Raw genomic sequence first — 23,761 nt, forward strand, 5'->3', positions numbered from 1 at the left:
TATGCGACTGTTTGTTTGATGACAGGAGATACTTCGTTTGGTCCTCATTCACCACCAGACCCATTCGTTTTGCTTTATATGCAGTAATTGGCAATAAATCCACAAAATTAATCTATTCGTTCACAAATGACAGATTACCTCAAAAATTTACTATCATCTGTCAATACTGCTTTGAAAAGTTTTTCTTCTTTGGTGGAATATTTTGGAGTTCTTGGTTTGTTTAATTATTATTACGCTGAGGCATAATTGAGGTTCTATGCCTTTAATGTGCCGAATTATCTCATCCTTTAGCTCTTCAACTCTTGCTGGCTTATCGTCGTACACCTTTTCTTTCAAATAACCCCAAAGAAAGAAGTCCAACGGTGTCGACGTTTAGGTGTGGTTCAAATTCAACATGGGCCCTTGAAATTTAACCACCCTTTACATATAATTGGCGCGTACACCCTTTTTGCGTGTTTGGCCGCGCTCCTCCTCCTATTTGTGGTGTGCGTCTTGATGTTGTTCCACAAATGGAGGGACCTACAGTTTCAAGCCGACTCCGAACGGCAAATATTTTTATGAGAAGCTTTTTTCATGGCAGAAATACACTCAGAGGTTTGACATTGCCTGCCGAGAGGCGACCGCTATTAGAAAAATGATTTTCTTAATTTCGGTGTTTCACCGAGATTCGAACCTACATACGTTCTCTCTGTGAATTTCGAATTGTAGTCACGCACCCCATTCGCCTACGGCGGCCGCACATATATGCGTTAATCACCTATAAATCCAACAAATTAATCTACCCGTTCACATATGGCATGCAATACATGGTTGTCTATAGTTTGATTCAAATCCTAATAATTAAATTTCAGAGAGAATGGCTGATTTCGCTTTGTCATCACTACAACGCTTGTGAGCAGAAAACAATATAAACGAAACAATAAATTCACACAAATTTTTGGAAAGCCTAAGTAGAAGTAAGAAATGTTATTCTCAGACGTCTGGCGCCTTATTCAAAAACTAAACTACTTCTTCAACAACTTGTTATTTGCATGTAAAAAGGTCAATAAACACACGCATCTTTTTTAAATCACTTTATTTAAGACTGTTTTTGATTGCATTCCAACATTAACACCTACATCATTCCTGCACTTCTCCACACAATTAAAACATATAAAATTATGTTTTTAAATGTATAAAAATTAAGGGGACTTAACTACGAATCAAACAATCCAGAGGTGATGGCTTAGAAACGCAGCTTTTGGAAGAACCACTTGTTCTTGCCCTCTTTGTAGGTAGATTCGAACTTAACGCGTGTTTGGAAGCGATGTGTCTTCTTTTTGACCGGATCTTTAAGGTCCTTGGGCGACAATTTCTCAAATGAGATATCATGCACAGCATAACGGGTGGGCATTAGGTGATTGTAGTTCAGTACCTTCAGGAAAGGCTTGATTTTGGACTTCTTCTTCAACTTGTTCTTGCCCATCTTCTTGGTCACCTTACGTGGATAACGGTCGATGCCGGCGACAAGCGCCTGTCCGAATGGTTTCTCCGGTGTGCCGTCATCCGATGTCTTCACAATGATGGCCTTACGACCGGCGTAACGTCCACTAAGGACGATTACGATTTTACCTTGTTTCATAATTTTCCTCATTTTGGTGGCTGCCGTAAGTACACAAATAAAACATTTGTAAGATGTCAAGCACAATGTTGATTACAGATGTGTAGGTAAACGATACATGAAAAAGAAATACATATTAGTTAGTTTTTCACAATTCGAGAAAACAAATGTGTGGCAAGTTTATGAATGCGAAATATATCAAGTGAACTATTGAAATCACTCAATAAAAAGCAGCTTCAACTTAGTATAGCATTCTTGCGACGTCCATACAAATTTGGACAGACTACAACACACTTTTTCACATAATATATTACACAATTACGTAAAAGAAGTCCACTAGTATATACTTAGACAACTTCTATATAATTCTATTTTGTGTATTAGCTGCGATTTTTTAATATTTCACTTGATTTTTTCGATTAAAAATCAATTTGAATATAAATTTCACTTACAGGTCTTATGGCTGACCGGATATAGAGAAAGAGAAAAGGGTTGACATTTCGCACATTACTTTGACGTTTTGTGAACGTCAGCTATTCAGCATTACAACAGACTTCGGTACTGCCAGCATAAAATACTTAGCGCTAATTATTTGTTATTCTATTGTTTTTCAAGCTCCTTGTAGAGAATTTGAGACGCACATGTGAGAGAATATATTTTCAGTTTAAAATAATTATTTATTGTTGATGTTGTAGCATAAACATTCCCCATATTTACATACGTAAAGTAAAGTCGGTTTATTGACGATAGTTTAACGTGACAACGTCATAAGAAAATAGTGATGGAATGGTTGCATTTTTCGAAAGAAAATTTTAATTTTATTTGTTTGATAAATATTTTGTATGGATATAGAGAATGAAGTAAATGGAATCGCAATAGAATTGATCAAGTTACATTTACACAAACGTGAAAAATGACGAAACATTTATCAAATTCATAAAAGATATGTTCAATTTCGATTGTGCATCAGACGTTAATAAGCCAACAACACTAAGAGGCACCATCATCGATTTGACTTTTTCAAGACACATTACACTCGAAACACTCCCTTTCATTTCCTACTTTTTCTATCATCGTCCTATTCTCAACAGAGAAATGGTTCATTACCATGCACACAGGAAGAAGGCACATGCAAATACAAATATGTGAATTTATATATTGTACATATGCGCATATACATACATTTATATGCTCACTCAAGTAGGAGAGCGCCAGATGTCGAACGTTGCCGAACGCGGGGGCCGATTGTGCTCTTTGTCGTTTGTTCCGCGCTTTCGCTTGCAGTTCAAGCAAGGTAACGCCGAATGAGCAAGATAACGACGATTGAGCAAGATAACGACGCATGAGCAAGATAACGCCGCATTTTTTGGTGCGGGCAGCTGGCTACATCGAATTATAAGACGTTATCACGTCAAGAACCTCTATCAAAACAGAAATGCCTACACCTGACACCTCGCTAATTTCACTGTTATATCTGTCTTACTGAATTTCTTGTCATAATTGTCCGAACATCAGCAGTGATCGAACTCAGAGAGACGTTTTATTTGCAGAAAATCGTAACTGTAGATATAATCCATTATATAACATAATTCATTAGCTGTTTGGCCAATCTCCTCGTCCAATTTGTAATGTGTGTCTTGTTGTTGCCTTACAGTTTTATGCCAACTCTGAATAGTAGACAGTTTTTATGAAAAGTGTTTTACAAATGTAATCAGAGGTTTGTCATTCTTGTTGCCGTTTTCATAATTCGGTGTTTTATGCCCACTATGGTTTTCGAACCCAATGTGGCCGTATATCAGCCACGTACAACGTGACTACAACAACCGCTTTTTAAAAACGTAGAATATATTTCTTCAGTACCCAGCAAAACCTGCGTGCCCGAAACTCTAACACAATTACACTTTTTTATTTGTTACAAACACATATGCACGCAGGTTTTGCTGGGACGTCACCGAAACTCTAACACAATCGACTTTTTTTTGATTCTCCGTCACCTTTGGAAAATGTGTAAGCAGTAAGCAAACTTCATTCATATATTTTTTCTCATTTTTGCATCAATAGAAAAAAAAAAACAAAAAAAAACGGCAAGTGGCTGTCAAAGCAATAAGTCAAAAAGATATCTTTTCTCTCTTTTTGATATCAAAGTAGGCCGAGAATCAAATTGTCAACCTTTGGCAAATGTGTAAGCAGTAAGCAAACTTCATTCAAATATTTTTCCTCATTTTTGCATCAGTCAAAGTAAACAAACGCCGTAGCCGAACGGGTTGGTGCGTGACTACTATTCAGAATTCACAGAGAGAACGTCAGTTCGAATCTCGGTGAAAGCAAAATTAATAAAAACATTTTTCTAATAGCGGTCGCCCATCAGCAGGCAATGGCAAAACACCGAGTGTATTTCTGCCATGAAAAAAAGCTCCTCATAAACATATCATAAAACAAAATAAAATAAATGTATAAAAAAAGTTTTTTTTTGTGATTCGAACCAAGGATTTTGGATCGGAAGCCCACATTGCTAGCCGCTAGGCTATCGCGCTGTGCTGCCGGCGCTGGCCTAAAAGTTATTTTGTTCGTCGCTACGTTTATATGAAACTGGCACTGGCAAACGAATCCATATGTATGAAAGATTACGATTTTCCCAACGCTTTTAACAACGGGATTGTAAAGGGGCGTGGTTAGTGACAGTTTAACGGCCACGCGTGGCGGTTACGTGAAGGGTAACCTGACCGCCACTCTTCTTGCTGGGTATGAGTGTAATTTCATCTTTATAGACGGCATGAAACGGGTTTGCAATGGGCGAGGGGAAAGAGAGAAAGAAGCACCAAATTCTTGCTGAATATATTTAGTTGAAACAATTTACCGGTAGAAATAATATCTGATTACAAATATTCACTCATACGATAAAATAAAAGAAAAATTATTTTTAAAATTTAAATGAGGTCAAGTTAGGAATGGGAAATTGTGCAACTACATCCCTCAAGCGTTGTTAATATTTTGTTACGAATGAGTTGTTATTGCTAATTTGTTTTTTTTTTTTTTTTTGTATCAGCTAATCTTTGCAAGACCTGCTCTACTGATAGACGCTCTTCTATTAGGTGTCAAACTTTATCAGTTCTTCCGGCTGAAACAAAAAAAAAAGAGCATGATGTTACAAATCACTCATGAAATTCGCTCATGAGCTAATGCACTCTAAGCTTGAAGCAAAAGATGTCGCTCTCTCTACGTTAACTACTGTGGTAAAAAATCTCAAAAACACACGATGGAAGGAATAATGAGATGGCGCCTGGCGTGGTACGGTTACTTTGCTCTCAGCAAAGTTGACAATGAGTGACGTCGTATTAGCACCAGTAAGGCCAAATTCCCTTTTTCGTAACTTGATTTAGCATTTTTTTGTTATTTAGTCTCGGAGTTTTAGTTCTTTCTTCATGACATTTTTCTAGCCTGTTCTAATTAAAATGATATATTTATAATTTTGTAAAATATATATATTTTTTTTAAATTAGTTCAATAGTTCACTCAGTTTTATTTAGCTTTACTTTTTTTAACATCTGATAGCATTGCCCGCGATTGCGGTTATTGTTGGTGTTATTCTGCTTTCAGCAGTCAAATCTCTCTCTCGCTACTGCAGTGTTGCCTAGCTTAGGATATAAAAAACGCACTAAAATGCACATTTAAAGAAAATAGAATACCAAACTTTTATACTTTAAGTACAAATACGAGATGACATAGCCGAAAAATTTCGCTAAATAAAAACCGACGCCGAAAAAAGCAGCGGCAGCGAACAGTGAAATTGCCAAAAAACATCTCATAACATCCCTCGACATAGTTGACCGCAGCTGTATTCCTTCAATACCAAAGGCAAAGGTACTTATCCTGCCTAGACGTGCCGACAAGTGAATAGAAGGTGTTGAATGTGGTGAAGCGAGCATCTGCCAGGACTAATTTACATACTCCGAATCAACAAGCCGCCAGAGAATTAATTGTACATACGATTCGCGAAGATGGCGTGGATAGTTGGCAACGTGTACTTTCGCCTCAGAAAGCGTAACCCGACATACGACAATCACAACATGCTCGAGGCGGGGCAGATGAAAATGATCTCGGTATAAAAGAGACTATAGAAGTCTCCTAAAATCTACAGGAAGTGGAGAAGGGTGAGCTGGAGGAAGTATCCAACTCCGAGAAGGTGCCAGAACCACATGTTGAAGGTCCTTCAAATAAACCTCTACAAAAGTAAACGCTGTCTACTGATAAATATCAACTAGTAGCGTGGAATGACTGACTGTGTCGAAAGCCTTCTTCAAGTCCAACGCTATTAGGATAGTCCTCTCGCTGGGGCGGTTTTCGTTAAGCCCGCGGTTTATGCGGCTAATTCACTCGTCGGAAACCATGCTGATGTGGGGCTGGGGTCAGATGTTTCGTGAAGAGTTGGAGTAGAAGTGCTTCAAGTGTCTTCACTACTGAGGAAAGGAGAGTTATCGGACGATAAGATTTCCCTTGGTTGGCGGGTTTCCCAGTTTTCAGTAGTGGGACTACTCTCTTGAGGGGAAAGGACCTGGACACCATCAATAACTTGATGAACAACACTGTCTATCAGTGGACATCTCGCGCAGGTCTGAGGATAAACGCAGAAAGGACGGATATGATACTTTTTGCTAGGAAGTACTCGTATAAGGTCCCGGCGAAGCTAGGCAACAACGAAATGCATTCTGAAAGATCATGCGAAGTACCTTGGAGTAATACTGAACAGTAAATTACTGTGGAAGCACAATGTTGAAGAAAGGGTGAAAAAGGATAGGAATGCGATGTATGCATCCATAAGAATGCTGGGCGTTACTTGGGGTTTATCGCCCTCACTGATGCATTGGTGCTACACAGCTATAGTTACACCGATATTGCTGTATGGGGCCTTAGTATAGTGGACTGAAACAAGAAAATTTACATATTTAATGCCATTGGAAAGGATTTAGCGACTCGCTGACCTATGCATAACAGGACCAATGAAAACCCCTCTAGAATTGATACTTATCACACCACCTACTGACCTTATGACGGAAAATCTTGCAGCAAAAAACACGTAAAGATTAGTGGATGCTGGGGTATTTACTTAGAGAACTTTCGGACACAGCTCAATAGGAAAGAGGAGTACAGGTTGCAGATACTACATACATGGCTTCGCGTTTTAATTAGGAGAAAATATTTCATACTAGAGTTGAAGAGGATGGATGGCATAAAGGCATGAAGCCCCGCCGTAGAATATTTATTATTTACGCAGACGGCTCTAAGACTTTAGACGGAGTGGGAGCGGGCGCTTACTGCTTAAAACTAGGAATTAGGCAATCAATCAAGCTGCCGAACTCGAGCTATATTTTCCAAGTGGAAGTTCTTGCTGTTCCGAAAGCCGCGGAGCTAGTCCACACGAAAACTAAAAATGACTCAATAGTGGGTACGTAGACAGTCAAGCATCAATAAAAGCAATAATCTCATATTGTACTAAGTTCAAAAATGTTCAAAGGAGGAGGGAAACCATAAAAAGGCTTTCCGCAAACAGAAGGCTGCACATCTATTGGGTACCGGGTCTCAAAGACATTATAGATAGATGAGATAGCTAAAAGTATTGTAAACCTACCTTTTGAACAAGAGAACAACATAGAAAAACAGCTTAATGCATGAAAAAGCAAGCGGAAACTGGACTAATCTAACGGAAGTGGTCTAATCTAACCACATGCAAAACTGCAAAAATCACGTGTAGAACTAATGATAAAAAACTGATTCAAATCGTATTTACGCTCACGCAAAAATACTGCAGAACTGTTATAGGTACGCTGACAGGTAATAATTTATTGGCTGCACATGCTCACAAGATAGGACTGCTAGCAACGACAAATGCAGGAAGTGCAGAGAAGATGTAGAGGAAACTTTAGAGCACCTTCTGCGTCTTTGTCGGGCATTATCAAAAACGCGCTCGAAATGCCTGGGAGCCCCACAGTTTAGGGGTGAGAAGGATATCTAAAAAATAGATCCTACTGCGCTGCTTAGATTTGCTAAGAGCGTTGACATTCTACTTGATGTCTACTTCAAATATTAATAGAGGTCAGTCTAAATCTGGTACCGCTAGGGACCAAAAGATCTATGCGTGGCTTAATGCCAGCCGGGTTAACTTATAATACGTTCACATATAAGAAGATGGTCTACTTTTTCGTGCTTAACTTCCAATTCGTAATTAAAAAGCAAGATTTCCTATACAAAATTTCTCTCCCGAAATCTGAAATTATAAATAATCCTAGATAATAACCATAATTTTTTACATACAACCTGTGTTTTCTGTGTTATCGATAATTATTTTTACAATGTAAAGAAAAACGTCAAAGTAAAAATTAAATAAAATGGATGCCGGCAAAGAAAACATGCTTATAGACATAATTCTAATAAAATGTATGTTAGGTTTTATTAACTATGCATTCAGAAAAAAAGCGTGTGTACTCTTATTATACATATATATATATATGTAATTGGCGCGTACACCCTTTTTGGGTGTTTGGCCGAGCTCCTTTGTGGTGTACGTCTTGATGTTGTTACACAAATGGAGGGACCTACAGTTTCAAGCCGACTGCGAACGGCAGATATTTTTATGAGGAGCCTTTTCATGGGAGAAATACACTCGGAGGTTTGCCATTGCCTGCCGAGGGGCGACCGCTATTAGAAAAATGTTTTTCTTATTGTAATTTTGGTGTTTCGAACCTACGTTCTCTTTGTGAATTCCGAATGGTAGTTCGCACCAACCCATTCGGCTTCGGTGGCCGCTGGCTTATTGCTTATTACAAAAAGTTATTTCGAGTTTCACATGCGTATTGCTGCCTTAATTTTTTGAAACCTCAGTAAACGTCGTTTACGGATTTCCTTCAACTTTTTATTATTACCAGTCAATTGTCAACAAAATTAGCGATTCCTTCTCCTTGTCCTTTCTTCATATCGTTAATAATAATTAAACAAACAAAACACCAAAATATTCCACCAATTAAATTTTATTATTCATTTTCATTTCAAATTAAACCTTTCCACAACAACATTGCCCTCTGATTGTAAATTTTGCAGGCAATCTGCCATATGTGAACGGGTAGATTAATAATTTTTTATATTTATTGGTAATTAATGCATATGTGAATGTACTTTTAACCTTAAGCTAATTTTAATGTAACTTGTGAGATTAAGCTGAATAGACAGGGCTAATTTACTATGGCGACAGCCCTTGGTCGGGAAAACACCCCGGGTAATTCCGGCACGTAGAATCGTATCATGATTGAAACTTTAACACCAAAAAAAGATATATATGGTACGTATACATAAACGGATAAATATGAAATTTAATAAGTAAATTTGCATCGAGCTTAACTACTAATATAGGGCGTTTCCACGACAGTCGGTTCTACGTTACCGAAACGACCCGGATTTATATCCGGCCAAGGACTGTCACCCCAGCAGCATTTCCCGTTTGTAAGTATGGGGAATGTTTATGATGCTACAACAACAACAACAACTAATATAGGACTTTGTAATAAGAGGCGGGCCGATGTTGACAGGATGGAGCGCACTTTTTGTATGCGGGTGTCTGCCAAATCTGTTGTTTATTTTTCAGTCATTGATGCCAAATCAAAACGGAAGTTACACTATTGAGCACCACATACAAATGATTAAACTTTATTATGAACGATTTAGGGTATGGTTATACATATTTCGCTGAGGTGACATAAATTGGGTTGTAGGATTTTCAGAAGTCCAAGATCTATGCCAATAAGCAGCTTTAATCGACCTATTTCCTCAAAGTACACGTAACTCATTGCTCAAATTCCATTCCGTTCAAAATGCCGCGACGGACGATGTCATAATGAGTATGCCATAATAATAACTTCGTTAATAGCCAACAACACAGCTTACTTTAACTTTATTTCATTTTGGCCTGCCTTTTTGGAAAACCCTATATAATTAAACTTAACTTAGTTATACCAAAGTAAACGAATCGTTGTCGTTTACTTTTATATCCTCCAGTTTCACACTGATACGTTTGCGAGGTACATCAATTTGAATGATAGAAACAACAACACGATCACCTACACTCAGTTCTGCATTCTTCATTTTACTTATATGTATAAGAGCATTACATTCAACGCCAATATCAACGAAGGCGCCAAAGTGAGTTATGTTTGATATTGCGCCTAAAAGTAGAAGTTAAAGTGTATTCAATTTAGTTTTTTTACTAGAATTAGAAAAATAAATTTCAATAAAAATAGGGCCATTACCTGTCAACACATCACCCTCAGACAGTTCAGTTATACGTGTTAAGCCTTGCTTGAATAGTGGACGTTTAGCGAATTCTGAGCGATAGTCTTGTGTAAGCTCACGTTGTAAGGCCATTAATACAACATCGAGCTAGAATTTCATAAATAAAACAAAATACAATAAATAAATCAAACATAATATGTTTCTTGCGCAACATTTTTTTCTTACCCGCTCTTCTGGTATCTGAAAATCCTCTGCCAACTCTTGCATATCACATTGTAGTACGAATGCTTTAATTTTGCAAATAAATGCGTTTGTGCCGATGTCTTTTAGTAACAAATTACTTTTGCTTATGATTCTGTCAAGAAAAATTTACTTTTAAATTTAAATTGCATCTAAAAAATTATTAAATTGTATATAGGTACAAAGCCGAAAACGAGTAGTCAAGGTGCGAGCTATGACAAAGGGTCTCATAAAAACAATCTGCGGTTCAGACGCGACCAAACACTATCATGTAAGCCATGATCTGAAGACTAAATCTTACTTTGTTTTTCAATATGCATACAGGACAGGACGGTCTACAGGCAATGCGCTGTATCAGTTGCCCATTGAGATGAAGAGTTCTTTAGACTGCGAGGAAAGAGTACACTGTGCCTGAAATCGAAGGATCGTTTGACAACGCTCGAGAGTATGTATGACCATAGATAATAAAGACCCAACAACAGCTAAGTTCTAGAATACCCCTCACGATATAGTGTAAAGAGCTTTCCATGATGTGCTGATGTAGATCTTAATATAAAAGCCTTTAAAACAGCCATCATTCCCTTCACTAGAGGAAGATCTTTACCAGGAATGAAGAAAATAAAACTGGACGAATGAATGGCTTTAACCTGGACGACGAGCTTAACTAATCCCAAGCACGCTGATGTTGCCCTGTATAAGGCAACGAAGGTACTTATTGTGTGCAAACGGTTAGCAAGAAAATCCTGGCGTTGCAGGACAAACATCCTGGCATGGTAATTACGCCAATGATAACAAACAGAGCAGCTGGCTTGGTATCAAAAGTCGCCCAATCGACAGTTCTGGTAGCGTTCCCATGACAGTCGGTTCTACGTTACCGGAACGACCCGGATTTATATCCGGCCAAGGACTGCCGCTTCAGCAGTATCCCCCATATATGTATGGGGATTGTTTATGCTGCTACAACAACAACAACAGTTTTGGTACACCTGAACAAGCTTCAGCACCTAGCATGTCCATCACCCATCTCAATCTAGCACAGAATGTGTATGTTATATGTGCTGTGCAGAGATCAATTTTAGCTTAAAAGTGAGGAGCGCATCCATCTGCACCCTTGTTGTTGTTGTAGTTGTGGTAGCAGTACCATCAACACCCTCACTGACTTCTGTAATTTCTGTGACCAATCCCCAGAAACTAAAACACACCTTTTTCTTGAATGCGATAGAGAGAAGAAGTAGATATTTCGGCCTAGTACAGCCTAGCAAAAGACACATACGCTCAGCCTAACCCAATTCAATCCGGGGCTTACTGAGGGAACTGGGTTTAGATGAGGTATTGGGATGAGTTGAGAGACCAAAAGGCTTTAGGTCAAAGTGCAAAACCACCATTAATCTAATTCTAATTCTATTTACTTTTTGGCAACTGCATAACTTTCCGGATGCACCCAAGTGCAGTCAAGCGGGTTTTCAATTTTTCCACCAACACTCAGAGGATCGATACGTATAAAGCTAGAATGAGAATTAATAAAATAGTTTAATTATGAGAGTTAATTTAATAAAGCACAATAAAACTTGTTGATTGGCTTATTTTGTAATTCGCTTAAAGGTTGCCCACAGCCGGAATTTATATCCGGAATAGGATTGACACTTCAGCAGCATTCCACAGAAATGTATGATGGTGAAAGGACAAGCCAATTATTCAATGAATGTGTTTCGAATTAATTCCTTACCCTGCGCATTGAACAAATGTCTTTTCGCCAATAGACTTTACTTTTAATAGATCTTTACGCGTTTGAAAAGGACCATTACTTGTACGGTATTCTATTATTTTTTGTGCTTTCTTTTCACTCAAGCCGGCCACATTTCTAAAAAACAAATTAATAGACCACAGATGTATTGAATAATTAAGCAAATAAACTTGAGAAACTCACTTTAATACACTCAAGCTCGCCGTATTAATATCCACGCCCACGAAACTCACACACTCAGACACAACTTCGTTCAGGGCTTCATTGAGCGTTTTTTCTGGCACATCATGTTGATACATGCCAACACCAATGTGACGCGGTTCTATTTTCACATATTCACTTAACGGGTCATTTAACCGACGTGCAATGGAAACTGCAGAAGGAAAAATATTTACAAAGTTGTTATTCCTTATCTTTTTTATAAGTATCTTTACCTGCACTTATTTCGTTCATATCCATGTCAGGGAATTCCTTAAGCGCTACATCACTACATGAGTATATTGAGGCACCTTGCTCCGAAATGATACTATAACGCACAGTACTTTTGTCTAAAATACCAATATCGAAAAGATTTGAAAGCCAAAATTCAGTTTCCCGACAAGCAGTACCGTTGCCTAAAGCGATTATTTTACAGCTATTAAATTAAAAGAATAAGCAATACTTATTTTAGTTTTAAAAAATACCACGATTTATTGTTAACTTTAAGTTTTGTTTCAAGGCTACTTACTTGTGTCGGACCAACATTTTAGCTAATTTATTGCCAACTTCTTCTGGGTTACTGGTACGCGCATGCGGATATATCACACCAGTTTCTAACACATCTGCTGTCTCGGAAATAAGTGCCAGTTTGCAACCATTTGTAAAGCCGGGATCAATGCCAAGAATACGCTCACCTTTGAGTGGGGATTGGAGCAGCAATTGCTTCAAGTTTTGCGCAAAAACATCGATGGCAGCCTTTTTGGCTAGCTCGTTCAAATCACTACGCAATTGTCGCGATAAAAGCGGTTGTACTAAAAAAAATTCAAAACTGTCTATTAAAAAATGTAGGAATACATTATTGGAATACAAAACAAACAAAAATAAATTATTGTTGATGTAGCAATTCATAAAGATCAGCCAGTCACGGTGAAGTCAACGGTAGTTGTCAGGGCCATAGAGAGCATATCCGGGCCCGGGGGAAAATCCGGGCCCCGGGGGAAAATTGCAAATGCGGGCCCTTTCAAATGATGTCTAATTCATATAAACACGTATAATCTCGAGTCCGGGCCCCTCTGATAACTCCGGGCCCGGGGGAAAAAGTACCCGATCCCCCCGCCCCCCCCCCCCCCCCCCCTCTCGTCGGGCCTGGTAGTTGTTGTTGTTGCAGCATAAAAATTTCCCATACATGTAAGGGGAATGCTGCTAAAGTGACAGTCCTTGGAAGGACTATTGTTGTTGTCGTAGCAGTAATACAAGCCCTTTCAGTGTAGTGTGTATCACCAGTCGTCTTCGTCTAACTCATCTAAAGGTAGGCCCAAGAAACATGCTGTTTCGACAGGTTGGGCCCAGAGGGATTGGGGTGTTAGATGAGTGGGTTTTGAGGGGCATGTGAGGTGGCAGGATACGTTCTCCGTTACTGGAATAACTCGGGCTTTCCCGACCAAAGGTTGCCGCCCCAGTAAACTAGCCCCGCCTAGTGAACCGTTTAGATCCAACTGTGTTTTTATGTAGCAGTTCATCGTCTGTCTCATCCAATGGTAAGGCCAAGTAACATTCTGTTTCGACGGGATATGTTCAATGGGAGAGCTGTGTTTAGTGAGTTGATTTGAGGGGGCACGTAAATAGGTGGTTAGTCCCGTGTGGGGTATTTCTATATGTGAAACATATGTTGAATATGTCGGGGTTGGTTCTTTACAGCGGAGTTTAACCTACTACAACATCCTAAACAGAGTTATACCAAGCTTCAATCAGGTGAATGAATGGGTGGATCCTGCGTTAGTAACCTAACAGAAATTGCTTGCCAAGCATACTGCTATGATCATTACCAGGAGAATAGTGACCTCGCACTGAAGATATTGTAAAGGAGACATCAGAGGCAACCTGTGACCGACCTGATAGCAGTACTTTGGCAGGTTTGGATCTTCTTCCATAGCGTGTCACTACTGTCAGGCGTACAGATGGACGATTGTCTTCTTACTTTCCAATAAAAAAAAAACTTACATTTTTTGCTATAGCACTCCTCGAATGCCTGCTCAAACACCTGGTTGCGCAATGGATAACGCAGACCTTCATGCATAAATAGCTCACGTGTATAACGTTTGATGTCATTCTTAACATAGTCTGCGGGGATTACTTTTACTGTTAAGAACTTTTGTTTTTCTGCACGATTGATGGCGAGCACCTGATGTGGTTTCAAATATCGTACATCTTGTTGAAAATTATAATAAATTTCATACTTCGAAGCATCCGTTTTAGTCTTTGAATGCAAAGAGTTGTTGTTATTACTATTTAACTTGCTCTTTGCCGAGGTTGATACCTTACCACAAGCTGTTGTGGCAGGAGTCTTTGTTTTAGTGCACTTAAGAACAATACGATGCACTTTTTGACTGAAAAATAATGAAAAATTAAAGATATAATAATTATAATAAACTAAAATGTGCAACTTCGTTAACTTACAGCCTTCGCAACTCTTCCAAGACGCCTGTATGTTTGCTAATATTATGTGAAATTATATGGCAAATGCCCTGCAAAACCTTTTCTGCACTATCCAAATCCGCATTGTTGCGATCTACTAGGGATTCCAAAAACACCTCAGGTGCCTCGCCAAATAACAAACAGTCTGCGGCATTGCCCAAACCGAGAGCTTTCGCTCGTTCAGCAAGTGAGCCTTTACTAGCGGGTTTATATGGGGCATACTAATTGTGAAAAATTAATGCCAGAAGTTTTGTATTGGAATGAAAACATGAGAACTTTGAAGATTTCACTTACCAAAAACTCCAATTCCTCATTACTTTTGGCACATAAGATCTCTGTTCGCACTTCTTCGTCAATCTGTTGTTCTTTCTGCAATTGTGTCACAATCGTTTCAGCACGTTTACGCAATTCTACAATTTCCGTATAAGAATTCTTTATATCACGTAATCGCTCAGGCGTTATGTGACTGATCAAATCGCGACGATATCGGCATATGAAAGGAATTGTATTCTCATTCTCAAGTAATTGTACAATATTTTTTGCAGTGCCCGGTGCAACGTTCTCCTTTTCAGCGAGAAGTTCGTCGACACGCCACACTTTGCGGCGTGCTAATATAATACAATTTGAAATTAATACATTAGGATACGAATAATAGCCATTTTAAATACCCCAAAATGAGCTGCGACCGGTGTAAGTGGAATCAAGTGCAACCTTGTTTGCGGACATATCAGCGCGTGAACTGCATTGGCCATCTGTAGTCTCAACAGGTGCTGCTTGATTTTTACTGCTCAAATCCATGTTTTCTTGCTCAACAGCTACATCATTCGGCATTTCTATAACATCAGTGTCAACTTCGTTTGGTACATTCATTTGCTCTTTCGCTTTCTTAGATTTTGATGAAGCTGATTTAGCGTCTTTTTTGGTACGCTTTCCCGAAATTTTCCCTTCCTTAGCATTCTCGTCACTTCTTGGAGTAGGCCAGCGTTTTCTGTAAAAACAAAATAAACATAAACATTAACCACACTTAACTTTTGTATATACCGTCCAGTTGTTGCGCTTGTAGCAGCCATATCCCGCTGAGCTACGGAACGTGTTGCAGCATCAATTCGGGCAGACTTGGTCGGTGGAGGCGAAAAGGAGCTATCACGTCGTGTTCTTCGGGAAACAGTTGAGACATCATCTTCGGAATCAGATAGTTCTATTATCTGCACAGCTCTAAGGGCCGCTTGACGTCTCGTGCGTCCGGTCATTGTACCAAAAGTTGTTGGGATATATTGAAAACGTTAACACCAGCACAGAATTATCAGTAGATTCTTGAAAAAAGGGCGTATAATTTTCTTTGCAAACGCAAAACAAATAGTTTCAAAATTGCAATTAAAGGCGAATTCTCGTTCCGCGATTTATTTAATTTCCTCGCACGATCAAGTAAAAATTTAAAAAACAACGCGCGCACCAGCTGTCGCATTAAAAACCCAAACAACCCAAGACGAATTGAGTACTATAGGTGGCGCCTTTCCAAATCAGTTACCTTATTTTTTGCTATATTGACAACTCTGACGTCAGGTTCCTTACCAATACAAACGAACAAAACAAACAAAAGTAAGAGAAATTGCATGTTTGTGAAAATTCAGAGAATGTCTTGGTAGTATTGTGATTTGCGAGATTTAAACTATTTTATTTTTTTTATTTTTTTTTATCAAACTAATGTAAACGAAGTTCTGTGTGTTAAATTGTGAAAGTATAAATTAATATAAAGTTTCCACATGAAGGTTGCGTTTTTATGTGTATGTGTATAATTTCTTGTGTTTGGTTGCTTCCATTGCTTTCGCCTACTCTTCTTCTTCACAAACAAGTAATTTCCCTTCCTTTTGCTCGTTTATTCATCCGCTCTTATGACACAGCGAATTCGGTAGACGTAATCAGTTTCTCTATCATTCTTGCTTGATAACCAAGGATATAATATCAGGTTTAGCAAAAACACAAGCAATTCTTCGCACAGACACACTTTCTTTCCACGGCGCCTTCCGCATAAAAATGCAAATGAACTGCTTTTGGAGGCTGTATATCAATTTGTTCATAATTTAACAAATGACACTTCGTTTTCATTAATTTGTATAGTTTAAATCAATCGTGCTTAACTCCCAATCTGTAATTAAAAAGCGAGATTTCCATAGAACATTTCTCTCCTAAAATCTGAGATTATAAAATAATCTTAGATAATAACCATACTTTTTGACAACAACAATGTGTTTTCTGGGTAATAGATCATTATTTTTACGAGTGTAAAGAAAAACGTCAAAGTAAAAATTTAATAAAATTGATGCCGGCAAAAACAACAGGTTTGTAGACATAATTCTAATAAAATTTTTGTTAGGTATTATTAAGTATGTATTCATATAACAGTGTGTCCTCTTTTTACTTATTATAAAATGTTATATAGAATTTCCCATGCGTATTGCTGCCAAAATTGTTTGAAAACTCAGTAAACGTCGTTTACGGATTCCCTCCAACTGTTTATTATTAGCAGCCAATTGCGCAATTAAATTATCTATTCCTTTTCCTTGTATTTTCTTCATATCGTTAGTAATAGTTAAACAAAGCAGAAGCACCGAAACATTCCACCAAAATAATTTCTTTGAAGAAACAATATTGACCTTGTCAATTTTGAAGGTAATCTGCCATATGTGAACAGGCTGATAAATTTTGTGGATTTATTGGTAATTAATGCATATATGAACGTACTTTTACCAATCCATTCACTGAATTTTCATAACATATAATTTCTCCTCCTGTTGTTTGTTTTATATTAGTAAGGGGCTCGACAACAGACTTGTCAAAATTGCGAAATATAAAGTAACTGTTTTGGGAAGACGCCACCTCCAGTACTCAATACGCTTTGGATCTAAAAGAGAAAAACATCGAGCATCAAAAAAAAAAAACATCAAGGCTTGAAGCGGAGGGATTAAAACATAAAATACCTATTTATATTAAAATATATATGATAGTAATAAATGTCAATAGCACGCGGCTTCCCATTGTTGAAATGCGTCAATGTGCACGCACGATGGCAACGTTTTTATAGCAGTGCAAAGTTGCGAAATATTGGTATTTTAGCACATATCGATGCAGGTAAAACAACCACCACGGAACGCATGCTCTTCTATGCTGGGAAAACGCGAGCTCTGGGAGAGGTGCACCGTGGTAACACTGTGACAGATTATTTGACGCAGGAGCGAGAACGCGGCATAACGATATGCAGTTCGGCCGTCGCTTTCAATTGGCATGGACATAAGTTGATTGAGCACACCATATGCTTATGAAAAATTATTCATTTTTATATTAAATCCATAGAATAAATCTTCTGGATACACCGGGTCACATAGATTTCACTATGGAGGTGGAACAATCGTTGCATGCTGTAGATGGCGTTGTTGTGGTGCTGGATGGTACAGCAGGTGTGGAGGCACAAACCATCACTGTATGGGCACAGGCCGAAAAACATCGCTTGCCGAAAATAGTATTTGTCAATAAAATGGATCGACCTGACGCAGATTTCATGACCTGTATTCGAGATCTGTCACAAAAATTGGATGCAAAACCAATTTGTTTGCAGTCCCCATTAAAGGACGAAAATGGAAATTTGAGTAAGAGAAGCTAAAATTTTAGTCGATGAGTTTCAAATAATTTATTTAAATATATTTCAGTTATTTTGGATGTAATAACACAGCAAATGTTCACTTGGAATAATGTAAGTTTAGGTCGCGAGTACACAGCGCAGCCTCTATTTGATGAACATGTTGCGGAGCTGCAAGAAAAACGTTACGCCTTGATAGATGAGCTCTCCGGCATCGATGATGACCTAGCACAGGTAGTCATTAACAACGAAGGCTTTGATCAAATTAGAAATGATTTGATAAAACAAGCTTTGCGACGCGCTGTAGAACAACGCAAAGTGGTGCCCGTACTTTTGGGCTCGGCATACAAAAACGTAGGGGTGCAACATCTCATGGATGGGGTTATTGATTATTTACCGGCGCCACCCGAACGTAATCAGCTTTACGATTGTTTTGGGTAAAATAAAATTTCATAATATGCTTAATCCGCATTATGCGTATTTATTCTTGCTTTTAAATTGGAATTAGCGAAGATTTTGTGGGCAAAGTTTTTAAAATCGTGCACGACAAGCAACGTGGCTCGCTAACTTTGGTGCGTGTTTTTCGTGGCGAACTGAAGAGAGGCGCACGTCTGATTACTACGCGCAACAATGCAGAGGTGGTTAGCAAAGTTTATGAACCATTGGCGGACGAGTATAGGGAAATAAGTGGTGTGCCAGCGGGTGATGTAGCAATTTGTGCAGGCTTGAAGGTAAGAATCGATATGTTATTTTAGTTAAGGAACTTAAAGTGATTTGCGCTTTCTGTAGCATACAGTTACTGGTGATTTGTTGACTGTCAGCACCTCTTCGCTAAAAAATGCGCAAAAACGTCTACAAAAAACTCTGAAATTACCGGAAAGCTATGAGGCGCCTGAAGAGAACGACACCGACGCTGCTTTAGTGAGGGAAATATTCTCCACTGAGCCACAAATACCTGATGCGGTGTACTTTTGTTCAATCGAACCACCTAGCTTGGCAACACAAAACGCTATGGAGGCAGCGCTAAAGCAACTGCAGCGTGAAGATCCCAGTTTGCGCGTAAATTATGACACTGTTACTGGACAAACAGTGTTGGGGGGTAAGAAAATTCCGCATTGCATTGATTAAGCTTCCCCACTAGTTATTTTTTAATTTTTAATTTACTTACTTAATTGTAGGCATGGGTGAACTGCACATGGACATTGTTAAATCGCGCATACTCACCGAATTCAAAATCGATGTGGACTTGGGTCCACTACAAATTGCCTACAAAGAAACGATTGAGACACCAGCGATGGATACTTTTCAAATAGAAAAAGAAATAGCTGGAAACAAACAAAGTGTCACGATTACTTTGGAACTCTTACACGAAGAAAAGGAAAGGTTTAGGTGGGTGCAACTTTTTTATAATAGGGCAAGTTAACTGAATTCTTTTTCCCTTTCCAGTTTAGATAAATCCGGGGAAAATGCAGCTAATTTAAGTGCTTTACGCCCACGTACGCTACAAGTGATACGTAAAGGTGCATTATCTGGTTTGGAACGTGGGCCACGTGTTGGTGGTCAAGTGGTGGATACGCAAATACGGTTACATAATATTACAATAGGACGCGGTACGGCCGATTCATTTATAATGGCCGCAACAGCACAATGTGTACAAAAGGTATGTCCACGCGGAAGTGAAAAGTCTCTTTGTTGAGTTGTTTTAAGGGGTTATACTCAGTTATGACTTTCAAAAAAATCGATTTTTTTTATTGCATTTTTGTAATGTACATATATTCAAAAGTATACGCACGAAATTTGAAGTAGATCTAAGCAATACTTTCGGAGTTATACCTAAATATGTAGAGATGCCTCGGCACGTTTTAAGGTAGGTATTGAAACTTTAAACGTGTTTTTTTCAAAACGGCATTTTTCAAGTCGGTGTACACGATATCTCGAAAACGACTTGTTTGATCGGTCAACCGTTTTAACTCAATCTTTAAAGATACATTTTCTAGTAATTAATCGTTCCTTTTGTAAATCTGATACTTATTTTCCATTTTATAATCAATTTACGGCCAAATTTTAACGTAAAAATCGAAATCATTTCTTTTAAAAGCTGCCATTTTGTGAAAATTCACTATTTTGATTAGCCGAACGATTAATTACTAGATAATCTAATATATTAACAAAATTTGTTTGGTTTTTTGATTTCAGATAATCCAATCCTGAGTTACGATGTACACCGTAAATCGTCTTTTTTTAAAGGAGGTTCCAGAAATCGCCTGCAGCGCGCTCTATAATCAACATTTTCATAAATAAAAAATTTTGTTACGTTCTTGAAGGATGCTTTTATAACCGCCAAAAATTTTCAAATTAAAATATTCTGAAGTTTCTTCAGGATAAATCCTTGACAACCCGTCTTTTATTTGCTTCATAACTGCGTATACCCCCTTAAGGAGTCATATGAACACATTCGCATCGGGAAACGAGAGTTTCCGTTAAAAAAAACCGTTGTCGTCGGAAAACGAAAACTCTTGGTTTGCGAGAAGTGTGCGAAAGATACCTTGATAGAAATGCCAAAATTGGAAGAGGAAGGCTTTCATTTAGAACATATAATCCGGCTAAGATTTTAAAATACGGGTTGCTCTTACGGACAGTCAAGATACCTAATAAATCTAGACATATACTGTGCAAAAGGTAAAAATTACATCTGGTGGTTTGTCTGATGACATGAAAAAACATACCCTGGAGGCAATAAAGCCATATGGGGTAAGGAGCGAAACACGATATGTATGCAAATTTTCTGAAGTACTGTTACACAAAGGAAGTTGTTTCACCGATTATCATATTACTTTTTATGTACAACTGCTGAACATTTATTCAAAATATAACAGTTACAAAAATAATTACCGCAGTTTTAATATATATACGACTATGTACCAGTACCAGTAGGCCACACCTAGGTTTTAGTTTGCTTGAAAATATATTTTTCATATACAGGTATCCCTTGTATAACGCGGTCTTATACAACGCGGTTTCGATATAACGCGATTTGGAAAAATTAGGTTTCAGTACAACGCGAAATTTAGGCTTATATAACGCGAAGGGGAAAATACATAATTATAAAATCTGGTAACACTAATTTGCGTACCACATATTTATAATATGTAATGTATTTTTAATGTAAACCGGGAATTACCCTTTTTTGCCTTAGATAGATAGAATAGATATTAATCTAGCACCTTATTACGAAATTGAAAAGGAGCTTTAAAAAACCACCCACCAAAAACTGATAACAGATTTTGCAATTATAAAACCAGTAGAAGAACCGCAAGGTCCCACAACTAGTTTCTTATCCAATAGCGAAAACTATGTTGAAGAAATATCTTCTGATGAAGCTATGGCTCCCCCAAAACGCCCACGTGCAAAGATCTTTGAAGACAATGAAACAGATTAATTACCATATGAAGTTTGAAGAATAACAATAAAGTTTTTAATAAACCTTTAATTTGTTTTAGTTTATTTTTAAATTTTTTGTTTTGTATTTTTAATTGTGTAAGAAAGTCTGAACTTTAGTATTGAGTTGAAACATATGTGCATCTGTTATTTTGTATATATTTTATTTAAAAAAAAAAAAACCTATTGGAACATAACCCCCAAAATTATATGAAAACTATGTTTTAGATAACGCGGAATTACATAATGCGCAATTCTTCTGGAACGTAACTATCGCGTTATACGAGGGATACCTGTATGTTGCCTCTATTAATGTTTTTTAGATTTTTAATTCACTTCTCTTTGCTTGCAGATACTAACCTCAGCTGGTACGCGCTTGTTGGAGCCTGTCATGGCTTTGGAAATTGTTGCGCCATCCGAACGGATATCTACAATTATAGCTGATTTGTCACGTCGGCGAGCCACGATTAACGATGTTCGTCCGAAAAGTGAACAAAATAATGTGAGTGAGGGAGAAAATGTTATATGTGTAAAAATATTGGTATTTTTCAAAATATTAAAAGTGGTGATTGCTGTTATTGTGACAGCATACAATTTTCCGTATGCATTTTCGAGGATTGCCGTTGGAGTAATATTTCACATATTCTCGGCAGTTTTCGCAACGGAATGATAGGGATTTATAATCGGTCAAGAATTGTCACTTCAGCAGTATTACCCTATAATTTATGAGAAATGCTTCATGCCGTCACAACAACAACCAAAAACCTCGCCGCTGCATTGCCATAAGTTCTTTTATTCTTTTTATTCTGAAATCTTTTAATTTTGTAGATAATATCTGTGAGTGCGCCATTGGCAGAGTTATCCGGCTATTCAAGTGCTCTGCGTACCATAACCTCTGGCACGGCAAGCATGACAATGCAACCATGTGGTTTCGCAAGAATGAATGCAAACGATGAACTGCGCGCGATTAAAAGAGCACAAGGATTTGAATAAGATGTGTGATCTCGCTGAAAAGATTCACATACTGCCTACAGTTACATATTTATATCCCATTTTTGTCGCTATTTACGTAAAAATTTGTGGATTAAGATAACGCCGAAAGTATACCTACATTTGGTTATGTAAATAAATAAAACACCATTAATTTATTAATTTTTGGAAGTATTTATTTCAAAGTTTTCATTTATCTCGTTTTAACTGTCTTTTTTATGTAATTTTTCTGCATTCAATTACTTTTTTATTTGTTAATTTGCTTATTACTTAAAGCATGTGTGTACCTAGATACATATTTATAACTATATGTAATTTTCAGTATAAGTATAATTATTATTTTGTGTTTACATTCTAACCTCACATGTTCTTTGAGAATCATATAATTTATGAATGTACGCTTAGCGATTATATTATATGTATGTATGTATTTGTTTAAAAGGTGTGTATTTTCTTGGCATTATAATTTTTAGAGAAGAAAATTAATTAAAAGAACAGTTGAATGACAAACACAAACAATAATATATGTAAAATGAAATATATGTACTATGAAACAGTATGTACATAGCTATAGTTGGGGAAATTGTTCGCTTAATACATAATATATAAAAGAATCTGCAGAAAATAACTAAATATCAAGTTAAATCTCCTTTTGCAACTATTTTACGAAAGCTACATGTTTTATGGAGTACGAAATTGTAAAATTATGGCTGTGTAAATTAATTAAATATCTATTCTATCCATCTAAATGTCGGAAAACGGAGGCGGACAGATGTTTACATATTTGCAATCTCTTTTCATGCTCTCTCTCTTTCTCCCTCTCAATTTCCGCAAACTGCTTGCATACCAATCTGCCAATGTGAACAAATGTAATTCGCTTTGAAATAATATGCGTTCGCTTTATTTTAAACACAGACCAAGCCCAATTTTGGTTTTTGCACCAATGTTTACATTAAAATATATATCCAGGGTAACACACTGGCAGATACAATTGCCAAAGACATGTTCATTACACCAACACACAGTGGTCCGGCGGCCGGACAAAATTCAATTTTGCTACATTTTTGAAATAAAAATTTGATAATGCAGATATTTTCTAAAATATTCAAGGCAGATTTCCTGAAAATATTACTTAATTTAAAAATATTTTCATTGTAGTTTTTTA

The 23,761-nt window shown here is 37.6% G+C and overlaps 3 protein-coding genes across 3 annotated transcripts; 1 reads left to right on the top strand and 2 right to left on the bottom strand.

Moving 5' to 3' along the window:
* Positions 1-1,058: 1,058 nt before the first annotated feature.
* Positions 1,059-2,159, bottom strand: LOC128858048 (60S ribosomal protein L27). The gene is made up of 2 exons (XM_054093982.1): positions 2,053-2,159; positions 1,059-1,641 (listed from the first exon to the last, which is right to left on the bottom strand). The coding sequence occupies exon 2, from the start codon at positions 1,631-1,633 to the stop codon at positions 1,226-1,228; it is 408 nt and encodes a 135-aa protein (XP_053949957.1). The 5' UTR covers positions 1,634-1,641; positions 2,053-2,159; the 3' UTR covers positions 1,059-1,225.
* A 6,564-nt stretch (positions 2,160-8,723) lies between these two features.
* Positions 8,724-16,013, bottom strand: LOC128871830 (S1 RNA-binding domain-containing protein 1). Its single transcript, XM_054113925.1, has 13 exons — positions 15,576-16,013; positions 15,203-15,522; positions 14,829-15,142; positions 14,517-14,755; positions 14,061-14,446; positions 12,589-12,871; positions 12,296-12,495; positions 12,045-12,234; positions 11,844-11,978; positions 11,527-11,622; positions 10,103-10,232; positions 9,895-10,024; positions 8,724-9,810 (listed from the first exon to the last, which is right to left on the bottom strand). The coding sequence occupies exons 1-13, from the start codon at positions 15,782-15,784 to the stop codon at positions 9,596-9,598; spliced, it is 2,847 nt and encodes a 948-aa protein (XP_053969900.1). The 5' UTR covers positions 15,785-16,013; the 3' UTR covers positions 8,724-9,595.
* Positions 16,014-17,165: 1,152 nt separating this feature from the next.
* Positions 17,166-22,759, top strand: LOC128871831 (ribosome-releasing factor 2, mitochondrial). Its single transcript, XM_054113926.1, has 10 exons — positions 17,166-17,251; positions 17,345-17,826; positions 17,886-18,178; positions 18,239-18,605; positions 18,677-18,899; positions 18,958-19,267; positions 19,347-19,557; positions 19,615-19,828; positions 21,959-22,108; positions 22,435-22,759. Exons 2-10 carry the CDS (start codon positions 17,546-17,548, stop codon positions 22,597-22,599), a joined length of 2,214 nt encoding a protein of 737 aa, XP_053969901.1. The 5' UTR covers positions 17,166-17,251; positions 17,345-17,545; the 3' UTR covers positions 22,600-22,759.
* Positions 22,760-23,761: the final 1,002 nt, after the last annotated feature.

The sequence above is a fragment of the Anastrepha ludens genome, chromosome 2, assembly GCF_028408465.1.
Source record: "Anastrepha ludens isolate Willacy chromosome 2, idAnaLude1.1, whole genome shotgun sequence".
Lineage (NCBI taxonomy): Eukaryota > Metazoa > Arthropoda > Insecta > Diptera > Tephritidae > Anastrepha > Anastrepha ludens.

Excerpts from the sequence above, each read along its gene's own strand:
- LOC128858048 (XM_054093982.1), bottom strand. The coding sequence starts at position 1,633 with ATGAGGAAAATTATGAAACAAGGTAAAATCGTAATCGTCCTTAGTGGA.
- LOC128871830 (XM_054113925.1), bottom strand. The coding sequence starts at position 15,784 with ATGACCGGACGCACGAGACGTCAAGCGGCCCTTAGAGCTGTGCAGATA. Across the intron at positions 12,496-12,588 it reads AAAATGTTGGTCCGACACAA|CTGTAAAATAATCGCTTTAG; the intron begins GTAAGTAGCCTT and ends TTAATTTAATAG. Across the intron at positions 9,811-9,894 it reads TGAGGGTGATGTGTTGACAG|GCGCAATATCAAACATAACT; the intron begins GTAATGGCCCTA and ends TTCTACTTTTAG.
- LOC128871831 (XM_054113926.1), top strand. The coding sequence starts at position 17,546 with ATGTCAATAGCACGCGGCTTCCCATTGTTGAAATGCGTCAATGTGCAC. Across the intron at positions 18,900-18,957 it reads CAATTTGTGCAGGCTTGAAG|CATACAGTTACTGGTGATTT; the intron begins GTAAGAATCGAT and ends CGCTTTCTGTAG. Across the intron at positions 19,268-19,346 it reads TGGACAAACAGTGTTGGGGG|GCATGGGTGAACTGCACATG; the intron begins GTAAGAAAATTC and ends ACTTAATTGTAG.